At 35.2% G+C, this 22969-nt stretch overlaps 1 protein-coding gene across 1 annotated transcript in view; it reads right to left on the reverse strand.

Moving 5' to 3' along the window:
* Positions 1 to 22969, reverse strand: part of PKHD1L1 (PKHD1 like 1) — a 152328-nt gene that overhangs the window by 119634 nt on the left and 9725 nt on the right. The window contains 12 exon segments of the mRNA XM_087447119.1: positions 370 to 461; positions 1773 to 2041; positions 3982 to 4071; positions 6080 to 6190; positions 7410 to 7480; positions 11566 to 11608; positions 12541 to 12614; positions 13137 to 13190; positions 16047 to 16140; positions 17743 to 17800; positions 20103 to 20211; positions 21159 to 21303. Of these exon segments, the coding sequence (XP_087303245.1) occupies positions 370 to 461; positions 1773 to 2041; positions 3982 to 4071; positions 6080 to 6190; positions 7410 to 7480; positions 11566 to 11608; positions 12541 to 12614; positions 13137 to 13190; positions 16047 to 16140; positions 17743 to 17800; positions 20103 to 20211; positions 21159 to 21303 (1210 nt within the window).

Here is a 22969-nt window from a genome sequence, read left to right on the forward strand (position 1 = left end):
AATCCATGTGATTTTGTGATTTTGCTCTAGCAATATTCAAGAGCTCAGGTGTAGAAGCAGAGAAATTAGATGGCTGGATTAACCAAAAGGTCCTAGTAGAAACTAATACAGGATTAAGTAAATTTCACAAAACTATAATTTCTGCAACAGGGATAATTTAGATTTCAAATTTACCTGGTTAGCTGAAGGCCAGTATTCTTGAAAATATAGAAACAAAATTTAATAAAATTATAGACAATGACCAATTATAAATTAAGCCAATAAACTAAAGTCACTTCCACCAATAAAACAAATTAAAAATATTTTTAGATATAAACGTACAGTTTTTAAATACCACACAATAATTTTAAAAGAGGAAAAAAATCTTACTCTTTTCCTTTCTGAAGATGAATGTCATCTGATCTTTGTGTTGGATTGGAAAAATAACTATTGGCATTGGAAGAATGATATGCAATCTTCACCTTATCCCCAAAAGAAAGACAGAGAGAGAGAGAGAAAGAGAGGAGAGAGAGAGGAGAACTTATTAATAAACCTTTTCAGCATTTATTTATTTATCATTTGTTATTTCTGTCAGTCTTAGAACATTTATGAATAGAAAAATGTGAAACTATTTCATATTTTTCTTCTAAGATCTGTTATCCATGATGAAATGGAATTTTTAAAAATTATCAAAGCTCACTTCATTCCTTCCACCCTTAACTAATATCAACACCACCGTATCATGAATACATATAGACCATAGCTTGTCCACAATTAGAGCTGCAATGGAAAGTAGAAAGACACACATTAAGAGGAAGGTTGTTATTGTTAAATAAAATATTCTTTTGCTCTGCAGAGAACTTTGAGGGATTTAATCCAAATGAGATAATTAAAAAGATGCCAAAGATAACTAAATGAGTCTGTGTATTAGAATGGGAAGACTTTGGGCTCCCATTAGGAATGACTACACCATCTTTGGAGGAAACATGCTGAAAGGTAGGGTAGAGTTGGAATTCATCTATTACGGGCAGCAATTTAAACTTGTTCATCCAGTTGGGAGGCAATCTTGCCATATACATTAAGTCATAAAATCTTTTGATCTATTAGTTTCACATTTGTGAAATTGTCCTAAAGAAATAATATAAAATACAAAATAATGTAATGAACACAAATGTTCAATAGGATATTATGGTCATAAAAATCAGAAGTAAATAAAAACTTATCAATATGGAGAAAGTTATCTAAGTTTAGCAAACTCATGCAATAACACACTACTCAGTCATTAAAAATGGTATTATATAAATTACTTAATAAGATTTGGAAATACTAATATGTGCCAAAAACTAACTATGAAATTGGATGTATGATCCTATTTATGTGAAAAACAAAATCAAGACACAGGGAGATGACAGACTTTAACCTCATGACTAAGTAATAGTGAGACAGATCTACTAGAATAGTGAAATATTTTCACTCTTTTCCAAATTTCCTATGTGTGGTTATAATTCTTTCATCATAAAAATAATCTTCAATTTGAAAGGAAATATATGCATTTTCTCCATGCTAGAGAAAATTTAGATATGGGAAAGTATCTTCTTTTAGGCCATGGGTTTTCTATGACAATGTTATAGTTCATATTACATGTGTTAAAATAGCCAAGAACCCAACCCATGAAAATGTATCTCATAAATTCTTTAATATATTCAGTGGTTTTGGTTTAGAATAAATGAGATACATATAAAAGTCATCATATTGTTTCTATAACATCAAATAGTATTCTGTGGCTTCCCTACCTTATCTTCTGGAAGTCCAGTATGGCTGAAATAAATAGCATAACGGTCATCACCTTTGATGTAGAATCTATAAACATCAGAATCTGGTGCCACCAAAAATCCACTGAAGCGTGCAACAAATGAGTCTTGCTCCATGGGCCAAATATAGGAAGCTGAATCTACCCAACCGGCACCCATGTACCCTGGAGTTTGTTCATCGTATTCAAGTATTTCTTCAAGATGTACTGGCTGGCTATTATTCCATACCTCAAGCTTTAGGCCTCTCCCACCTAAATATAACAAAATAAAAGATTCCTTTCATCAGAATTTTGATTCAGTGTCTCAGTGGCCTTCTACTTGGCTGGTAGTTATAGATACCATATTTCTATTCACATTTTTTAGAGCGTGTATGTAAACAAAACAATTACACATACCCCTACATGTACTTGTACCCAGAGGATAGAGTGCTATTAAGATAGTCTACAGTTTGTTTATTATTATTTCACATTCTGCACCTCAGGTTCTACATGTGCCAGATGGGAGTAATATTACCATTTGCACGTTTGCTGTGGGGATTAAAATTAATATATATTTAAAATGTAATAAGTGCTTAATAAGTGCTTTACTTAATAATAATATAATAATTATTACCTATGATATAACTGACGTTGCTTTATATAGTTAAGACTCAAAACTTCAAGATTCAGACCATTTGATTACAAAACCTTTGCCTTGATTATTCTCTCTAACGAAAGTTATTCAATTAACGGCTTACAACCAATCAAAGAACAGACACTGCTGGCCTTAAGATTTTTGTCAATATTTGTTTTTCTTTTTCTTTTTCATATTACATCTGCTCCAGGACTTCATCTCCTTCTTGGACAGAATCAGAGAGAGAATATTTTCACTCAGGTGTACCTACATTTACCAGCGTAAACCTGCGATTAAGTTTTTTCCTAACAATAAGGGTGCCATTTCACTTTTTTTTCTTCCCTTAAAATACAACAACAATCAGGCTCATGCCTTCCTCCAGCAGCCCTAAGCTTATCTGGAGTGTCTGGATCTAGAAAATCATGGCTCCTCCTCTTCAGCTGAGTTTGGCTGGAGAAAAGATTGAGCATTTCAACCTTTCACAACAGCAGCGTTCTCTGATATATACAACTTTCTTTAAAGTTATCAATTACAAATATCAAAATTCTCTTCTAAAACTGCTCATTTTTTTCTAATATCATTCAAAACAAGGAAATTTAAGAGATTGATAAGCAGAATTTATTTAGCTTCAAATACCAGCCAACGATACAATTATAAACCGATTTCACTGTATGCACAAGATATGAGATACACACCCCACTCAAACACATGCATGGCCTCTCAGTGGCATCATTGCGCATATCAAGACCACCAGCTGCACTTTCCCCAGGCCACAGGAGAAAGTCTGAAAAGCATTTTGAGTTCCAGTTCCCCCATCTCCTATCACCCTTAAATCATTCTAGACAGGTAAGGATTTAACCTCTGCCTTTTATTTTTTAACTAGGAACAGACATTTTTTAAATGTCCATGTAGCCTGTACCAACAGTTAGCAGTCATCATTTAATTTGAAATATAGACAGCATTGTACCCTATCAATAGAGACGTGCTGTTTTCAGTAGGGTGTCTGAGGAATCTAGGCTGGGTTTACCTCCACTGGTGCACTCGTCATGCAGCTATTTTAATATCATTATTTCCTAATCCAGAAAGTATAAAGAAAAAAACTAGGAAGAAATTTATTAAAATTCTCACTACAAGTTCTAAGACGTTCAAATAATATTTTTTGTTACTAACTGTTATGGGCTGAACGTTTGTGTCCCCCCAAAACTCAAATGTTGAAATCACTGCCCAATGTGATGTTATTTAGGAGATGGGGACTTTGGGAGGTGCCTAGGTGATGACAGTGAAGCCTTCATGAATGGGATTAGTGTCCTTATAAAAGAGACTCCACGAAGCTCCCTAGCCCTGAGAAAGTGCCATCTATGAGGAAGCAGGTCTTCACCAGACATGCAATCTGCTGGTACCATGACCTTGGACTTCCCAGCCTCCAGAAGTGTAAGATATAAATGCTCGTTGTGTATAAGCTACCCAGCTAGGTATTCTGTTATAGCAGCTGGAATGGATTAAAACACTAATGATATACGTCAATAATATTCTCCTTATATAAATGCAGAAACAGCCACTCTCTTTTCTGACAACTTACCTGGATATACAGTTCTGAGAATATCAGGTTTAGGGGGTGTCTTGCAACATATGCTGTTTTCTGTGACATTCAAGATATCACAGGCTTGACCTATAAAGAAGCAAAGTGCAGAACTATTACTACTGAGCTTCAGAATGCAAATCACATCAGCCTATATTGAAGTACTTTCTCAATTAAAACAAAATTTCAGAAGCAAGAGGCAGAGCTGGGGTGGGAGGTTTCATTTCCTTCACATGTTCTCCATTAAAGCTTATCACTCATTCATTGTCATACTTCCACAAGGCAACATTTTCCTGACAAAACATCACAAGTCTGAGTTAGAAGATTTCACAACTTATGAGAAACAGAATAAAAAATCTGATAAAACTATGTCACTCAAATATTTCACTTCTGAGTCCAAAGTGGAGCCTTATATTCTGTTCCTTGTAGCAAAGTTGCCGAGTAAATCAGCATCATGTTCAGAATTTGCAAAGGCAGATGATGCCAGTCCTCTTAGTAAAAAAAAAAAAAAAAAAAAAAAAAAAAAAATGGTGGTTTAGTCCAAGTTCTTCAAATGAAAATAAAAGGGATAATAATCTGTAAATGGTATTTTCACAGGCAGACTGAAACCAAAACAGACAAGGGTGTAAATGAGAATGATTATACTTGTACATAAGCACTATTAGACTTGAGGGAAGAGGCTATGTTTTAGACTTCCATGAGTCTCTCACAGTGCCTCACGTAAAGACATCCCTCATTAAGTGTTTACCATATGGGAATCACAGCCCACAAAAAGTGAGGCAAGGGATAGCAAGTAGAGGAAGGCATCTTTGCCAAGTTGTGTTTGGAGGCCTGGAAAATTTATACTTCAACACTACCTTTCACTATTTTGAATGCTTTGTAGATGCAAGATAATTGAACTAGAAAACAGTAATTTGAATGGTATGTTAAACCAACTTAGCCCATTTTGTTTGGAGCAAAAGAAAGATACGTAAACAAATCACTATTTTCAAGAAATTACTGAGGATTCAAAATCTTGAATCCAGTAGTCACATTAACAGCAATAGAATATCATAAAATAAAATATTAACATGGTATATTTGCATATCAACTGTATCATAACATCAGGTCATAAAACACATTATATAAATTAAAAATATTTTATGTCCCTGGTTTTAATACTTAAAACATATTTATATTTAAAACATCAGAATAATATATATGAAATTTAAAAATCTTATGGCCTGGGTTTTAATTTTAATGCAGGTAACCAGCAAGGATTCACAGGAATAGGAAAGATATTGTACAAATGTTAGATGAGGTTGCTTTATATTAATTTCTCTTCTTGAAATCACATTTTGACTGGCTTTTGAGCAGATTCCTTAAAAGTAGAAAATACCTGAGCAGAGGACTGTATCAGAAAATGTATGTGCCAGTTGCATGGGCAGACATCCTGTTCCCTGCCCACCCAGGTAAGTTAGGTCACTATGCCTCAGTAGGAAGATCCCCTTATCATATTCACCCCAATATCCCTTTTGAGCTGCATAGCTCCCTACCTCTGAACAGATCTAGACCAGACACATAAAAGTGATGCATAAAGTGAGTACTAAGCCCTATGAACATTTGAAAACACATAACACATTAATTAATGCTCTTTCCAAGGCCAATATCCTCAGTGATTACTGATGTCCAGACAAAGCACAGTATCTGAGAAGAGAAGAGGAGAGTATCTCCAAATACTACTTTAAATTACTCCATAAGTAGCCAATCCATTGAGAAGTAACAACAGTTCAAAAGGGCATTTAAGAGTTTATTAAATAGAGGGTACATGTGTCTCTAAGTGTGGTGAGGAACTTGGTAATGGCAGCCACGGAGCTACCACACAATGTCTTTGGTACCAGAGCCCAAGTCCTGGCCATGGAAGGCTGCAAGGAGTCGCCCTCATTGGAAAACTGCAGCGGGAAAAGCATCAAGCTCCGAACCAAATGCCTATGTGAAAATACCCAGTTTCCAAATTAAGACATTAATTGAGAAAAGACTATTATTCTTCTTACAAATCATTAAAGAAAAGGCAAGATTTATTCTTATAAAGTAATATATTAAAAATCATGATAAATACCTCCAACTAGAACTCTGACTGGGAAATCTGTCTGATCAAAGAACCGTCCCCTTATTGTCAGCGTGGTGCCACCTTGAGTGCTTCCTTGTGAAGGTGAAATCGTGGTGACCTCTGGGGAGGGGAAGGGGAAGCACATGAAATAAAATGTCATGAATATTACACATAAACCCAAATGCTTGATTTTTTTAAATTTTCCGAATTACCTAGCCATAGCACCTAGCACAGTGTTGGTTTTGGATTACCAAATGAATGAACTAGGTGTTTCATTATTTTGTCTCTGATGGAATCCTGCAAAGAGGACAATAAACATGGCTTTCAGAGAGACTGACATCTCCTGGGGACCAGGATTCAGTGGCGACTGGTACTACAGAGACACGGGTAACGGGAGGATCCAGGGAGTAAGGAAAACCTGGGCTGAGGGTAGGTGTTTGGTTCCAAAAGAAGACACAGGAAGGCAAAAGAACAGCCTCTTCTCCCCTATACTCTCGCAAAATGAATCTTTCTTATATTTATGGGCCAACATCTTATATTTATATTTTTCTCAGATAGTAAAACATTAGCTATGATTGGAATTTTTGTGGCTTTACATATAAATGTCTTAGGTATATTGGTAAAAGAGCCCAGTGCACGACATATGGTAGATTCTTATTAAAATTTATTCTTATTAGTTTTATCAAAGTTCTATGTATTTTTACCTGGGAGTTAAACATTAAATGCATTTTTAGAAAAATCCAGGATATATAATATTTGATTGATTCCAAGACACACATTTTTTTCCACATTGAACATCTTTGAAATCTGAATGTGCCATTCCATCACTCGTGACCTAGAAGGAAGTACAATTCTTCCAGGAGGATTTGTGTTTGTTTCTGACACTCTCCTAAAGGTACGACCAACCTGAGACCTCCGTAAATTAAAATAAATTATAACCTGCTTGAGGATTCTTTTGGACCACACTGAGAGCAAAAATCGGAGACAGTACTGGCTTGTGGTTTAAATTGACAACAGAGATTTTTTTTTGCCTCCCTTAACCAACAGCCAAAGTTGAGACCTGCAAGTTTCCCTTCTGTCTCTTTAAGTGTGATGAGTTTATTTCCCAATCAACCTGACACTAGGAACATAGTCTTCAGGGGCCTAGCTTAATGACAAGGCTTCCTATTAGACTCCCCATCTTAGGCATTTTTCCTTCCTAGAAGTACATAAAATAATATAGTACACCTTAAGTCATTATTGTCTTTGATTTGATGAAATGAAGTATACACATCTCTCCTGTTCACTCTCTCTCTCTCTCTCCCACACACATACACAGAGTGAGAGAAAGGTCGCATACCTGCATATGTTTGAAACATTGAAATTTTATTCAGAGAAGAAACAAAATATGCCATTTTTTGTGGGAAACTCCTGTTTAAAAATAAAGCAAAAATTTTTACTTTAAACATGAACTTTATTTTGGGAAAATGTTTATTTTTTTTTTTACTTTAAAAGTAAAATATAATACTTTTATATTATAATATAATATAAATTATATTATAAATATAGATCTATGTCATGTCATATAAATCATGTCATAATTTACAAAGGAGCTGGACAGAACTTTTCGGGAAGATAATGTTCTATATTTTGATTTAGTTATTGGTTATGCAAATATAGAAGTATACAAATACACAAATATACATTTGTCACGACTTACTGAACTGCACAGTTAAAATATGTGCATTTTATTATATGCAAACTATAACTCAATAAAGTAAGAATTTATATTACCATAACAAACCAGAGGGATTACCTTTCATAAAGGCTTGGCTCTTCTGCTGACCATCCCTCTCTCCCTTCTCTTATAACCTATTTAGTGTCACGATAACTAACATCAGTGAACACCTATCAAGTATCATGCTAAGATTTTTAAACTTTTAAGTTAAGATTTTTTAAAATCTTTTAATTTATTGTGCCATGTAATCCTTACATCAACCCCATGAGGTAGGTAAAACTCAGAGAATTTACTTATCTTACTCAAGATCACAAAGAGAGCAAGTGGCAGAAATGGCATCTGAACCAGCAGTTTGAGTGAAGAGCCCTGGCTCCTAACCTGTGTACTGCACGGTTCTCCTGTCCTGCCACTAATCTGCGTGAGAGTGCAAATGGATGAGAGCAAGTTAACGACAATCCACCAGAGTTAAGTCATCCTTAATAAACACAGAGCCTATGTATATTTTTTGATAGATACACATTTGCACCTCCACAGCTTGGAGGGTTGGGAAGGAAAGAATCTGATCCTAGAAATCAAATGCTGTTCCCTTAATTATCTCAATGAAATTCATAATTAGAAAAGTTAAGAAAGTTTGAGTCTTTCAAATGTGAAGACTCAAACCCGTTCATCACAATTAGAACACTCTGAGCTAGAATCTAAAAGGATAATGCAAATCTTGTGGTTGAGACTAACAGTTAACTCTCTTTAAATCTAACCCAGACATTAGAATGTGCATTTGAAGACTGAAGAGTCCCTGGAAATATTCTATTTATTTATTTTAGTTATTTAAGAAGTTCATACTGGATTACACGTTTTTTATGTTATAAGACTTTCAGTTGATTGCCCATAGATGTGAAACAACGCCAGTTCCAGCAATATTGTCTGTGATCAGATCCTGTATCTGAAAAATTAACTCTGCTTCTTAAATTGGTAGGAAAATTGCCTCCTGATATAAAATTTGAATGTAATTTACTTGGTATGACACTGAAGTGATTTTCACTAATTCACTGATAATGACTAGGCATTTCTCAATTAAGGCAGCTTCATCTGAACCTTATCAGTTTGGAACAGCTGTTGTTTGAACTTGGGGTAACAGAGGAGAGAAGGTTGGCTATTAAAAGAAGTATAGAATGGGTGCCACAATGGTCTTTAATTGGCTCATTTGATATTCAAGAATGCTCCTGAAATTTGCAAAATATGGATTTTATCATTTATAAAATGATTTGACATTTTTAAAATGTTATGTAATCTTTTTTTTTTTTTTGGTGAGGAAGATCAGCCCTGAGCTAACATCCATGCCAATCCTCCTCCCTTTTTTTCCCTTTTTCTCCCCAAGGCCCCAGTAGATAGTTGCATGTCATAGCTGTACGTGGGATGCTGCCTCAGCATGGCCGGACAAGCGGTGCGTCGGTGCGCGCCCGGGATCCGAACCTGGGCCACCAGTAGCGGAGCGTGCGCACTTAACCGCTAAGCCAAGGGGCCGGTGCCTGTCATGTAATCTTAAAACTAGGCTTTTAAGTAGTAAAAATCATATTTTTAACAGTTATCTTAAATTCCTAAACATGTTTTATATAGAAACACAATTTCATCAATTCTGAGACATTAATACAAAAGGACAGCCATTGACTTTAAAAAAAGGAATTATAAGTCAAGATCACAGAATCAACAATTTTATGCAGTATTTTTGCCTATATTATATGCAAATTTCATGGCTTTTTAAAATTGAAAGTTTTGGGGCATATTAATTTATGTATACTTAATCACATTCAAGCTTGATCACTCAAATCTTCTATTTTTGGGTAATTATTTCTCTGAGAGATATATGATAGATTTGGCAATTTATACCTTTCATATTGACTCAGAACTAAGAATTCATTTTTCTCACCTTAGTAAGAATGACTTTGATAGCATAAAAGAACCATATATAGTTCAGGAAATCATTTAAAACTCAATAATTGTTGCTTCTAACATGATTTTCTAATATTTTCAATAAAATCCTATTGCCCTGTTTTATCAAGTTATATGTAAGTAGGTCATGTCCTTGCAGAGAATAACAGTTAAGTCATAGGACTCCAAGTTATTTGCCCCAAGTAAATCACAAAGGTGAATCTTAGCATTATTTACGTATCATCCACTCTGGTTTGCCCTTGAATTATAATATTCTTCATGGTTTGTGTCCAGTTTATATTGGTCTATAATAAAGTGTCCAGCCCAGGCATCACTTTGTTATAAACCTATTGCCTCTAGGTGTCTAGAACTAGATGATCTCTAAATACAATGATAAGAGATTTGGTCTCACCAACTTAGTTGCAGATCCATGCATGCAGAGACCAGATTTCATCTTTCTCTTGCAGTCTGTGAACACTGACCAGGAATAACATCTACTTTGATTGCAGTAGTGCCATTCTTTTCAGACTTCTAATCATTGAGTCTCTCTTCAGAGACAAAAAAGTAACCAATAGATCTAGCCTACTGTTGATCTACTACAGCTATATTAGTATTGGACAGCTAAATAATGTGATCTATTTGGATTTCTGTCAACTGACTCATTTTCTCAATGGGAGATGCTATGACATTTTGGGCAGAACAATTCATTTATGTTTCGCACATCACGGCCCTTTCTACAACAAGCCATTAGCATGCCCCCATTACTGTGACAGCCAACAAATGCCCCCCACACATACACAAATGTGCTCAGGAGTGAGGTGAGCCCTCCATTAGAGAATTCTGGGTCAGGATGTTAAGTAGTGATGAGATGTGGTTCCGTGGCTGAAACTCTCCATCAGTCATGGCACAGAACTGGAATGAAACGCTCAGGCGCTGGAGTTAGACTGTGTGGGTTCACATACTAGCACTGCTTCCTACTGGCTGAATATCCTTGGGCAACTCATTTAACATTCCTTAATCTCATTTTTCCCAGTATGCAACATGGGGTGGATGATAACACTCAATTTATGGGTTCTTTGGGAGTATAAAGTAGATAATATATGTAAAGCGCTTAGCACTGTGCCTGCCACTTAATGTTCATTATAAATATTATCTATAATATGGAGTTTGCAACATGCATTAAGATTTGCATATTTTGTATTTCTATACATTCATCAATGTACGATGTCTTTCCTACTGATGTAGGATACCTGGAAATGAGTTCTAGTTTGCAACATGCATTAAGATTTGCATATTTTGTATTTCTATACATTCATCAATGTACGATGTCTTTCCTACTGATGTAGGATATCTGGAAATGAGTTCTAGTTTTATTAAAAATCACAAATACAAGTTATTAATATTGGTATTAAGATGGACAATTGAAAGCTGTAACTACCATCTTTCACAACTCTATATGTCTTGATACTTAAAAGAATGTCTTTATCAGGTAATATTAACCGTGGGGTTTTATTTATTCTTATCTTAGTTCAAATCAAAATTGAATTAGTTATCAAAAGAATTACAATTAAATCAGAAGAGCTACAAAACATAAAGTAACACTTTTCAGTATCATAATCAAAGATTTTTTTAATTTGTTTTACATAATGCTAAATTTTCTAACAGTTGAAAGACTATGTCTGAGGCACAAATTATGAGTAAAAGGGAGTTATAGATCCCTTAAATGTTAATTTGGGGAAGAAAGTGATTAATTTTTAAATCTCTGGATCCACAGCACAAAGTAAATATACACTTCTGTTTTATTTACCCAGTTGAATCAATAACGAAAATTATTATTTACAAAACGACCTACCTTCCATAATCACTATCCAAGATGAAGCTGACATTGTGATGACCTGGAATTAATTAAAATACACAATCAATTAAATTCCCGATCACAGGAGAACAATAACTAGAAATTATAAAGATGATTTAAAAGCAAAGAAAAGAAATTTGAAATTAAAACTGTAATTATACAACCATCTATTAATCCTCAAAGAAATGACAACTGAACTATCTTAAAGTACCCACTATTTTTAAATATACATAATCAGATGTCTCAAGGTTATTACCAGAAAAACCTGACAAAATATAATAATGAATGAAGAATAATAAAAGAACATATATGTAACCATATTGCCCTCAAATTGCTTTCGTTATTCAACAGCTATTTAGTTGGCTGAGGCACTCTGCTAGGGGTTAAGAGATAAGGGTGAGCACACAGTTTGCTCTTCTCCTAACAGAGCATATTGTCTAGTGGAGAATACAGTAAGTCAAGAGTAATGACACAGAGAACTACAACCTGTGATAAAGCTATCAAGGAAAACGAGAAGGAACTTGGAGAATGTAAGGCGGGGGATCAGGGAAGGCTTTTCTGAAGCCATGACATATTTTCTGCAATTCTCAGGATGGGAACCTTGCAAAGGCTCTGAGACAGAAGGGAGCGAAGTTCATTCAAGAACTAAAAGATTTATGTGCCTAGAATACATAGAGCAAGGGGAAAAGAGTAAAATTAAGGCTACAGTGAAAATGGCTAAATTAGTAATGGAATCTTCTGGATGACAGAAGAAGAAAAAAGAAATTCGAAGAAGCTTACCTTAAATGTAAATCTTAGGAAGGAAATAATGCACACATGCTTACATGAAACTGAAAAAAAGCCAAGGTAAAGAGGAAATGCTAATTTTTTAAAAAAAGGGCGGAGGGTGCAGGGGAGGTCTAGGAGAATACAAAACAAGGAAATAGAGTCAGGTATTTCTGAGAATTATGAAGAACCATGATTGACATTTACCAACATAAGTTCCAGTCGTCTTACAAATCATGGAACCCGAGTCGCCGTCTGGATGATCTAGTTTTAGACCATACCTAACAAAATATATATGTTAATTTCAAAGTTTATATTGACACTAAAGTTTTAAAATACGGTATTTCCCTTAAAAACATCTTATCAATTTGAGACTATGTTTCAGGATAGAAACTGTTACTACAACAAAAATTTCTGTGAAATGAAAATATTTTCCAGCCTTGGTTGAAGATATTTGAACAAAACTTCATTTCACAATTAAATATTTTGTAATTAATTTGGCTATCTCCGATGATATTCCTTTTAAAGAGTTGAAAATACTACCAAGTGAAACAATTATTTCTCAAAACTTCTTTCTCATAATAATCTAAATAACAGTTCATATCAGACTATACTGGAGACAACGGGGGATATCAGGTAACATCTAACTATATAAATTCTTGCTAATTTACTACATAAAATATTATAATTTATACTATATTACAAAGCATTCAGCAAGGCAGTATTACTAGAAATTACATTTAAACTTAGTATGTTTATATCTACTATTTATTGTTCTAAAGAAAATTATGTGAATTACTTACAAATTATCAGATTGTGGTATAAGAAGCTCACAGGGCATTCCTCCAATATAAACTCTGTATAAATATTTTATTAGAAAGATCAATTTATGTTCAATAAATTGTTTCAAAATGTTCTCCTCCCACCAAGCTCACCACCACCTTATATTTTTTCTCTCAATCACTTATTATCCATCACTCATTCATTCAACAAACATCTGCTGACCATCTATTATGTTGCAGTCCTTGCTCTAGGTACTGGAACACATCAGTGAACAAAACAAAGATCCCTGCCCTTGTGGGACTGACATTCTAACCGCAGTGTCTGATAATACACATGATAATCATAACATATTTTGTGTGCTGGAAAGTGATAAGAACTACAGGAAAAGAAAACGTAGGAACAGATAATGGGGACTCTTCCATCTGCAGTTCAATTAATTCAAATACGAAACATAATTTTGTAGTAAGTTTCATATTATAGGAATTAAACAAAGTCCACAGCAGAGGCCCCACAGAGTATTCAGGATGAAAAGAATACCTAATAGCATCAGTGCAGCTGAAATGGGACTAGGAAGCCGAGAAGGGGCAGGGTGGCTGCAGAGACAACATCTGCCTGTGCATTTCTCCAGCTGATCAGGTCGACCTTCTGCTTTAAGGCTGACAGAACCTGATGCCACGGGAGGCAGGCAGGTGACTGACTGGTATTGTATTCTATTCAACACCAGAATAAACCACCAAGGTTCTGTGACAGCAAATCCCAGACTCAAATAAGACCCAATACCAACCTTAACCATAAAAAATAAGGACTACTGTTCACAGAAAACTTTGAACTTAATATAGTTTTACAAACAAATCCTTTCATGTGACCATTACATTAGGTTTGTAAAGAAAGTAAACGGAATTAATGACCCATTATAGAGATTTATGGATTCATATTCTCCTTCTAACCTCATTCTCCCGCCTCATTGCACCTAAATAATAAACTGAGCAGCTAACACTTACAGGCACTTACTATGTTTAATCCTTACAACCATTGTATGGGTTAGTAACTATCATCCTTCCACTTTACAGATGAAGAGATTGAGGCAGGGAGGTTAAGTGGCTTGCCCAGGCCTGTGGCCAGTAAGGGGTAGAGCAGGAATTCAAACCCAGCGAGTCTGGCCCCAGTGTATGCTCTTAACCCACCCAGCAACCCCCACAGTGCTCCAGGTTTGCCTATATATGGTTATACTACCGTATTGGGCTTTAAATACATACAATTTTAAATTTTTCTCATCTGACCTTTTAGAACAAAAGCTCCTTAGCAGGCACTAGGTCCTTTGGTCATTTGCATGTCCTCTACAGTTTGTATCTGGTCTGAATTTGGAGATTTGGCCGAATGGACAAGACTTGTGAGAAGCAGAAGCAGCCTGAGCACTGGGGTCCCCTACTTCCTGCCCAGCACTTGGCCCACTGCTCCCTGCTAAAGGAATTCAGGCACAGTGAAATGCCATGGGGGCCCCAGTGGCACAACTAATGTGGTAGAAATGAGATACATGCAGCTCTAAGGCCTTCCTTCCTCCCATTAATAGGTGTGTGAAATTTTTTTCTGTATTTGTATATAGTATCTCAGGGTTTCCAGAGTGTTAAGGGCTGGGTAGCCTGACCTCTGAGGTCCCTTCTGACTGTGATTCTTCGATTTGATGAAATAATTTCCATCCATTCCTTCATATTTAACATAAGTAATTTCAGCTACAGTGAGAAAAAAAAGGGAATCTCTTTTTGAAAGTTAAACTTTCTATTTCCTGGCATCGTCATGAGAAAGGATGACTTAGAAAACTCCATCTAAGAATTGGAATATAAACCATTCATAACACTCAACTATACGTTAGCAGATAAAATCTTTATTTATGCTAAACTGTCTATAAAATATGTTAAAGATTTATTTCTCTCTTTAGTAGTTCTTTTCCTATATATAAGGAATCAATATGAACAATATCAGAATATTTTAGATTCACGCAAATGTGATTTAATTGAGAGTTCTACCTCATAGAATGCCAGATAAATCAACTTTATTTCATTTGGTAAAGCTTTCAAATTGCATGTTTTACAAAATTATATATGGATATGTATGTGTGTGTGTGCTGTCTGAAGTGTTATTTAATTTATCCATTTATCCATTTTATCCATGTATTCAATAAGCATGAATCATCTTGAGAGCCATGATACTGATTCTGTACTTCCTTCTGTAGGAAATGAACAGGGCTTTCTGTCTTTAAGGCAGGACTGAGATAACCCCACCTATGCTATATAGGAAGAGAACTCTAGTGACAATGATAGTTTCCTGTCGAAAATGTGGACAATTATTTTTTGATGTTAGGTAACTGGCCAATGTTACCATCTGTCCACAGCTGGTAAATTGAGGCACCAGGACTCAAATTATAGCCTGTTAATGAGTTATTGACCGCTTTTAGTTTCAGCACTCTCTCTACACCACAGTGTAGGAGAAAAAGTGCCAAACTGCATGTTAGGAGACTTGGGTTCTCCAATCTTGACTAAGCTTTGGACCTCCAGGCTTCAGAGATTTTTGTTTTGTTTTGTTTTATGTGCAGAATGAGGCAGTTAGATTAAGTAACAAAGTTCCCTAGTAACAGAATTCTGCGACTTTAACTCAATTACTATTGGACTTGCCTTCATGTGCCTTCTATCAATAAAATCCATCACAGAAAAAGAAGGAACTATGTTAAAGCAAAAAAGAAAGGCATATTGGCCATTGCTTCCATGTCAATGAATCATCCAACAGTCTACTTTTCTACCTGAAATATGGCTGAAAAAACACTGGTTAATCCCACCACATTGTAGTGGTTTTTAATATCATTGGACCCATTATTTTTGGAATGTCATATCCCCATCTAGGAGTTATAAGAATATGTTTCTACATCAAAAATTTACCTCAAAATCCTAACATTTTTCCCATTTGAGCTTACTGCAGTATTACTTCCATAGACGTCGGTGAAGATTCTGCCTTGGATTGTTATTAATGTACCTAAAAACACACAAACACAAAGTTCTGTGTAAGATTATCCACCCATACACCCATACACTTAATACCAAAACATTGGAGGTTTTCCTAATAAAACCAGCATCTAGTATCTCATGTTTACCACTATTGTTTAGCATTATTCTGAAAGTTTTAGCAAATGCAATAAAACATGAGTGAATATTTATAGTAGTAAAGAGGTATTTATAAGTATTTATAGATTAAAAAGGGTTTTCATTTTCATTATTATTCAATAAATTATTCAATAAATATTGCTTGGGTCATGGGTGATTTATTTGAAAAAAATAAATAAGATATCTACTTTATACCAAAAATAAAACAAATCCTAAGTGAATTAAAAATTAAATATAAAATAGAAAACCATAAAATCTCTTGAAAAATAAGTGAAAATTTATATAATATTTATATCATCAGGATGGTGGGGTCTTCTACAGCATAAAAATGAAGGAAGAATTAACAAAGGTTAAGATATGTAGATTTTATAATAAAAATTAAAAGTGTCTGAATCACAGAAAAGCCACCAATAAATTTTAAAAGCAAATGATAAATTCAAAAAATATTTCCCACACATGTGACATATACATATACATATATATCTGTAAAATATAAAGAATTCTTATATTAGGTAATTTATTAGAAAAAGAAGAAATACAAGTGGTTATGTAATTGACATTAGAAACATAAGTACTTAGAGATATCAGTAGTGCCATCTGTAAACTGTAAACGACCCCAGCCCCTCCTCTATGTGACTCCTCGCTGCTCTGCACATACTCTAAAATAATTCACATGCTTTCCTGATTTATGGCCTCCACTTACGTATGTACTCCCCTATAACTTGATAAATTAAAACTTTGTTCTATGAGTTTGTCTCCAGGAACAACCTAAGGTGGGAAACACACCTTCAACCTATCCATCACAGCTGACAGAAGAATGGAACAATGTGATACCTGGAACCTGTCACTCCTGGAGACCAACATCCCTGGGACCTCTCCTCACCACTCATTCTCCCTATATAACTGCCTCAGGTTTCTGTAACTCTCTAAGATGATTTTTTGAGACATTAGTCTACCATCTTCCAATTATGCCGGCTAATGGAATAAATGCTTCCTTTCTTGATCTCTAACTTGTTGCAATTAACTGGCTCAGACTGTGGCAAGTAGAGTGAGCCCATTGCTCAGTAACAATTAATAAATATAAAATAAATTTAATTATATAAAAGGAAAAATTAGAGAAAAACTACTATATTTTTCATATAAATACTCGAAAAAAGTTAGTACCTAGAACTGACAAGGTTACAGAAAAGGGCATTCTTACATATTCCTTTAGGGATTATAAACTCGTATAATTTCGGTTATTATAATGAATGCTGGAAGTCAGCTAAATGTCCAATGGGGGAAAGTTAAGTATATTATAGTAGCTTCAGATGCAGCCATTAAAAATTATTTTTAAAAAAATATTGGGAATTATTGTATAATCAGAAAAATGTTATTTATAAATTTTAAGGCATTATAATAATTTTATATACTAGAAAGTAAATTAATTAATTACCACAAACCAAAAAGATATTTCAGCTGTCATATAACAGACCTGGAGTTCCAGATAAAGGTGTGATGCTCCTTATTGTTGGGGTTCTGAAACTTTTTGCCTGTAAAATAATACTGTCGATAAGCAGTCTTATCTCTTTTTTGTTCCTAGTTTTATGGAATATCTCTGCTTCTTACATTATTTATAATTAAACAACATCCATAACATGACTGTCAAAATATTCCTTTTTGAAGAAATAAAGTTTAGAATATTATTCTGATTATTCAAGATCTTTTCCTTATCCCCTAAAAATCCTCTTTGACTTCAAAATGTTCCTAGCCTAGAATTTTAAAATTCAGTCATTCTTCTATCAGCGTAAGTCAAACCATAGTAATAAGGCTCTCTGGTAAAGACTTTTAGGAATTTGGTGAAATAAAATTAAAGAAAGCCTCCTTTGGGGTAAGCCCATGAAGAAAAAATAACACAGCATATTTCAAAAACACAGAAGCAAAACTTGGAAAAAGTCCATCAAAGTAAGTTTTAGTAACTAAGCAAATGATAATGTTCTAGAGCAATGCAGGTATAATTCTTAAGAACCATGACATCAAATGGGAACTGGAAGAGAGCAGAATCCCAGGGCGGCCACCAGTGTGATGGAAACTCTAACACTTTGCAGTAGACAGACTAACGGCCTCCCCAAGCATGACCAAGCCCCCAATCTCTGGCACCTGTGAATACGTTAGGTTACATGGCAGATAGTTACCAACGGAATTAAATTTGCTAATGAACTGACGTAAAAATAGAGAGATTATCCTGGATTATCTTGGTGGGCCCGATGTAATCACAAGAGACCTTATAAACGGAAGAGGGAGACAGAAGAACAGTCTGTCAGAGGAGACGTGACAACGGAAGCAAGGTCAGAGTGATGCAATGTGATAAAGACTCGACAGAAGAAGGGACCATGAGCCAAGGAATGAGGGCTACCTCTAGAAGCTGGAAGAGGCAAGAAAACAGATTCCCCTAGAGCCTCCTGAAGGAACACAGACCTCCCAACACTATGATTTTAGCCCACTGAGACCCACATCGGACTTCTAACCTCCAGAGCTGTAAGGTAGTAAATCTGTGTTCTTGCAAGCCACTAAATTTGTGGTAATTTTTTACAGCAGCAAATAGGAAACTAATACACACCTGTTAGAGATACCCAAGTACATGTATGAAGCAGAGGGAACCACGGTTAAGAGCCCAGATTCTGGAGTCAGGCTGTCCGAATTCAAATTTGAGATCTACCACCCCCAAGCTGCATGACTTTAGATGAGTAATGTAATTTCTAAGTGCCTCAGTTTTATCATCCATAAAATTGAGATAGTAACATTAGTACACAGTTATAGGATTTTGCGAGAGTCGAGAGTTAATAATCAAAAATACTTAGAACACCACCTGGCACATAGTCGATACTATATTACTTATTGACTATTATTATCCAAGTAAACATATGTGAACTTCTTATCAAAAGGCAAAATGAGAAATAATTACTGCAAAAGGGAAAAACACTACAATTGAAAAAAAATTAACACTGAATAGGTAAAAGAGAAGAGCTGATGGGTATATAAAGATTCCTCAGTAACTGAGAGACCTGCAGATCAAAATCTACATCTAAAAACAGTGTAGGAGAAAACAAATGAGCTAGAAATAGACCAAAAAGAGTCCATCTGCAGAAATACAAGGGCACCACAAAAATCAGACAAGTACAGAAACATGGGTAGCATTTTTAAATAATTGAAGTGTTTTGGAGGAGGGAGGTTGGTGATGGAGAAAAGGATGCATGGATACAAAAATAATACAAGCAAAATAAGGTAGCACAAAGTAGAGTCTCAATAAATGTCAGGTGTCTCTCCATTCTCAGGGATAACCTAAAAGAAAGATGCCCACGTCCCCAGATTTTTCATACTGCCAAGAAAAGAGATAAATTTTGAAATGTGAGGCTAAGAATGACTTCAGACTTATTCTTTCACACTTTAAAGTGGTAAAAGAAGAGAAACATTTAATGGAGAAAGGAGATAGTTATGTTTCTATTTAAAATGAAGGTGAGTCTGATGAAAATAGGAAAAGGGAGAATCAAACTAAGAATAGAAATGGAGAAAGAGAAAAAATAGCATGAACTACAAAATAATTTGGAAGCATAAAGTTTAATTCATCAATAAAATTAATTTAAAGAAGGGGGAAATAAATCAGAAATAATAAAAGAGATTCTATTACTATAGAAGATAATTAAAACTGAGTGGAATTATCCTTAGCTACATGCTAGTATATTTTAAATGTGGAAATAGATAACAATCTGTAAAACTTAAAAATAAAAACCCAGTTCTGCAAGAAAGAAAGCACCAGATCAATTATATGTAAGTTAAAGAGGAGATCCCACATACATTGAAGCTGCATGCCCAGCTGTTGACGTGACCTTTGCAGGTATTATTTTCTGTAATAGGAACCCCATCCACACTGACTCTAACAGTGTAGGAATCTTCTGGCATTGCTCTGGAAGGCAAATGAAGAACACATAGGGAATGCAATAACTCTTTTATTTAATGTATAGTATTAATGAAAAATACTGCCCCAGACTACACATCATTTTTGAAAAAGAAAGTGTCTAAAATTCGAATTGATGTGCAATTACATTCCATTCCATATTGTGGAAAGATGATCTCCATCCTGAACCCCGTACTGCAAATTCTAACATCATGGACCTCAGGCAAAAGCTTATTCTGCCTATGTGCACTGGTGCTTACTGCAAAGGAGAAGCAATGCAATAACAACAAATGTAATAACAATCATTTAAAATAGTAACATACCACCTTGGTACAGTTATTTTATGCTTTGGTTTTTAAAAAGTTTTAGTCAGTCAAGTTTCCCCCTAAGTAAGCTTTTGCTGCTGAAAAACAGCCAACAAGCCTAATGCAGGTGAAATCCTCTGGACTATCTGCTACCTGTTTCAATACTGAAAGCTGCAATGTAAAATGATTAACTGCTTCCCTAAGTTACTAATAACAAACATCAATTTGGGCTGATAGCAAAGAACTTGAAATGTCACTATACAAAACGATCATCTTTAATCTTAATGACTATGTCAAGATTTCAAAAATAATTAATCAAACCAGACAGGAAGGCATAATTTTGATATTTTGGGGAGCATCATTACAATTTAATAGTAGCCATTTATCTTCTAAAAGAGATCAATAATGATAATAGCTCTAATAACCCAAGAAAGGACATTGAATATATTTTATCATCCCAGTATGTGGAAACATTATAATGGAATATAATAAAGGTATAAAGTAGCCTAAATATCATGAAATCAAAAATAGCTGATAACCAAAAAAATATTATTATAATAGCAGAGTGATAAAAATATTATAATACTAATGTGCATAACTGTGATTCTGATAGGATGAAAATGACATTATTAAAGATACTTTAAAACATACCTAGTATAGCATGTAATGTGAGTTGAATGACTTGAATCTTTTTCTACATCACATGCAATTGATTGGAAAGAAGAAACTAATTGCACTCTGTTTCCCAACTCAGCATTATCAACTCCATAGTTAAACTGGTTTGCTTGAGCAAAACCTGGAAAAGTAAAAACAATTATAATTAATGGCATTCTGCTTTCAGAGATCTAACAACTGTCATTCAATATTTAATCAGTCAATAAATAATAAGGAATAGTACAGAAGTAAGCAGTTAAATTATTTCATATTTATTCCTATGATTGTAATCCTCTTCAGAAGCATAGAAATTAGACTTTAATTTATTCATGAAAGTAATGCTTGAGACCTATTATTTGTCAGGTGCTGTTAAATGCAGTGGGTTCAAATAGCTTATATTCCACAGTAGGGTGGGGAGGGGTGGCGAAAATAGACAAGTAAATAAATATATGCCTATATATATATATGGCACCAGATGCTACATATGGTGGGGATAAATACTATGAAAAAAGCAGGAGGAGGAGACAGAAAGAGTAGATGAGACAAGGGGAACACTATTTTATAAGGGATGAGGTCTCTACCTTGAGTTCCTACAAAGCAAAATCTGAAGTGATGACTTACAAGTGGACAGTTTATGGGGCGCTAATCCCTTAGAGACAAGACGGTAAAACCTGAAGAAAGAAAAGCTGGACACCACTGAGGAGGACAGGGGCTCAATCTTGCTGGGAACTTCTAATGAAAATATAGACTGCCTCTCAGAATCAGAGACTCAATGGCAAGCAGCATTTATTCATCAAATCCTGTCCTGTTAGGTGAGGGATCCCCCTGGGAGAAGTAACTTCCTGCACTTTCAGGCTGCACATAGGCATATGCCATGTGGGATCCACTGTCCCAAGTCACTGCATCAGAGAAGCCCTGGGACAGTAGCCAATACATTCTGTGGGAACTGGTGACAAGAAGCTGGAAGCATAGACTGAGTCAAAGTACATGGGGAACTATAAGTCACAGCTGTGACTAGAATTAGAGGTGACAACAAGAGAGTGTGAGGCTGAGTATAAAACGGGTCTGATACAGTTGAGTTCTTGTACCATATGGATACGCTCCTGCCCTATATTTTAAGTACAATCCATTAGGAAGTCTCCAAGGTAGTGGCCGAGAGCTCTGCTAAAGATTTACTACTAGGGAGTTAGTGGGACAACCTAAAGGCCACACTACTATGACTGGTCCTGAGGCTATAATTAATACTCACTGTGTCCCCTCTCTATCACCCATGGTAGATTTCCCTTACCCTTAGCCAGCACTTCAGCTAATGTAGTGACACTAACCTTCACTCTAGTTGCCTTACCCATGTTAGGTTGTGGTTGTCACAACTGCCTATTCACAGTTATCACTGGACATGGAAGCCAAGAGATGCCCTCATGAATACCCTGAATTCCAGACACACTCCTCCCTATCTGCGTTAGGTAAAAGCAACCCTACCACTTCCTGATCATCATAATTGATTATCTCTAGTAGTCTAATAATTATGTTTGCTCAATTAAATGATCAGGTAGTAGTGATAGTTTCAGTTCAGTAGAACCCATATTGGGACCCTTGACAGAAGCATTCCCTAACTGGAAACTCAGACCCCAAATCCAGCAGAACCTAAAACTGCACGGACAGAAAGCAGAGATTTAATTTTTGGATCACTGGGAGCGATAATGAGAGGGAGTAATTCTTCATTTCCAGCTCCATGTATTCTATTTATTGGGAAACAATAAACAATAAATAGTATACATCTGCCATTGGCTCAATGCTTCTGGCATCTG

This window comes from Ceratotherium simum, chromosome 23 (assembly GCF_057802395.1).
Source record: "Ceratotherium simum simum isolate JZ-2026a chromosome 23, ASM5780239v1, whole genome shotgun sequence".
Lineage (NCBI taxonomy): Eukaryota > Metazoa > Chordata > Mammalia > Perissodactyla > Rhinocerotidae > Ceratotherium > Ceratotherium simum.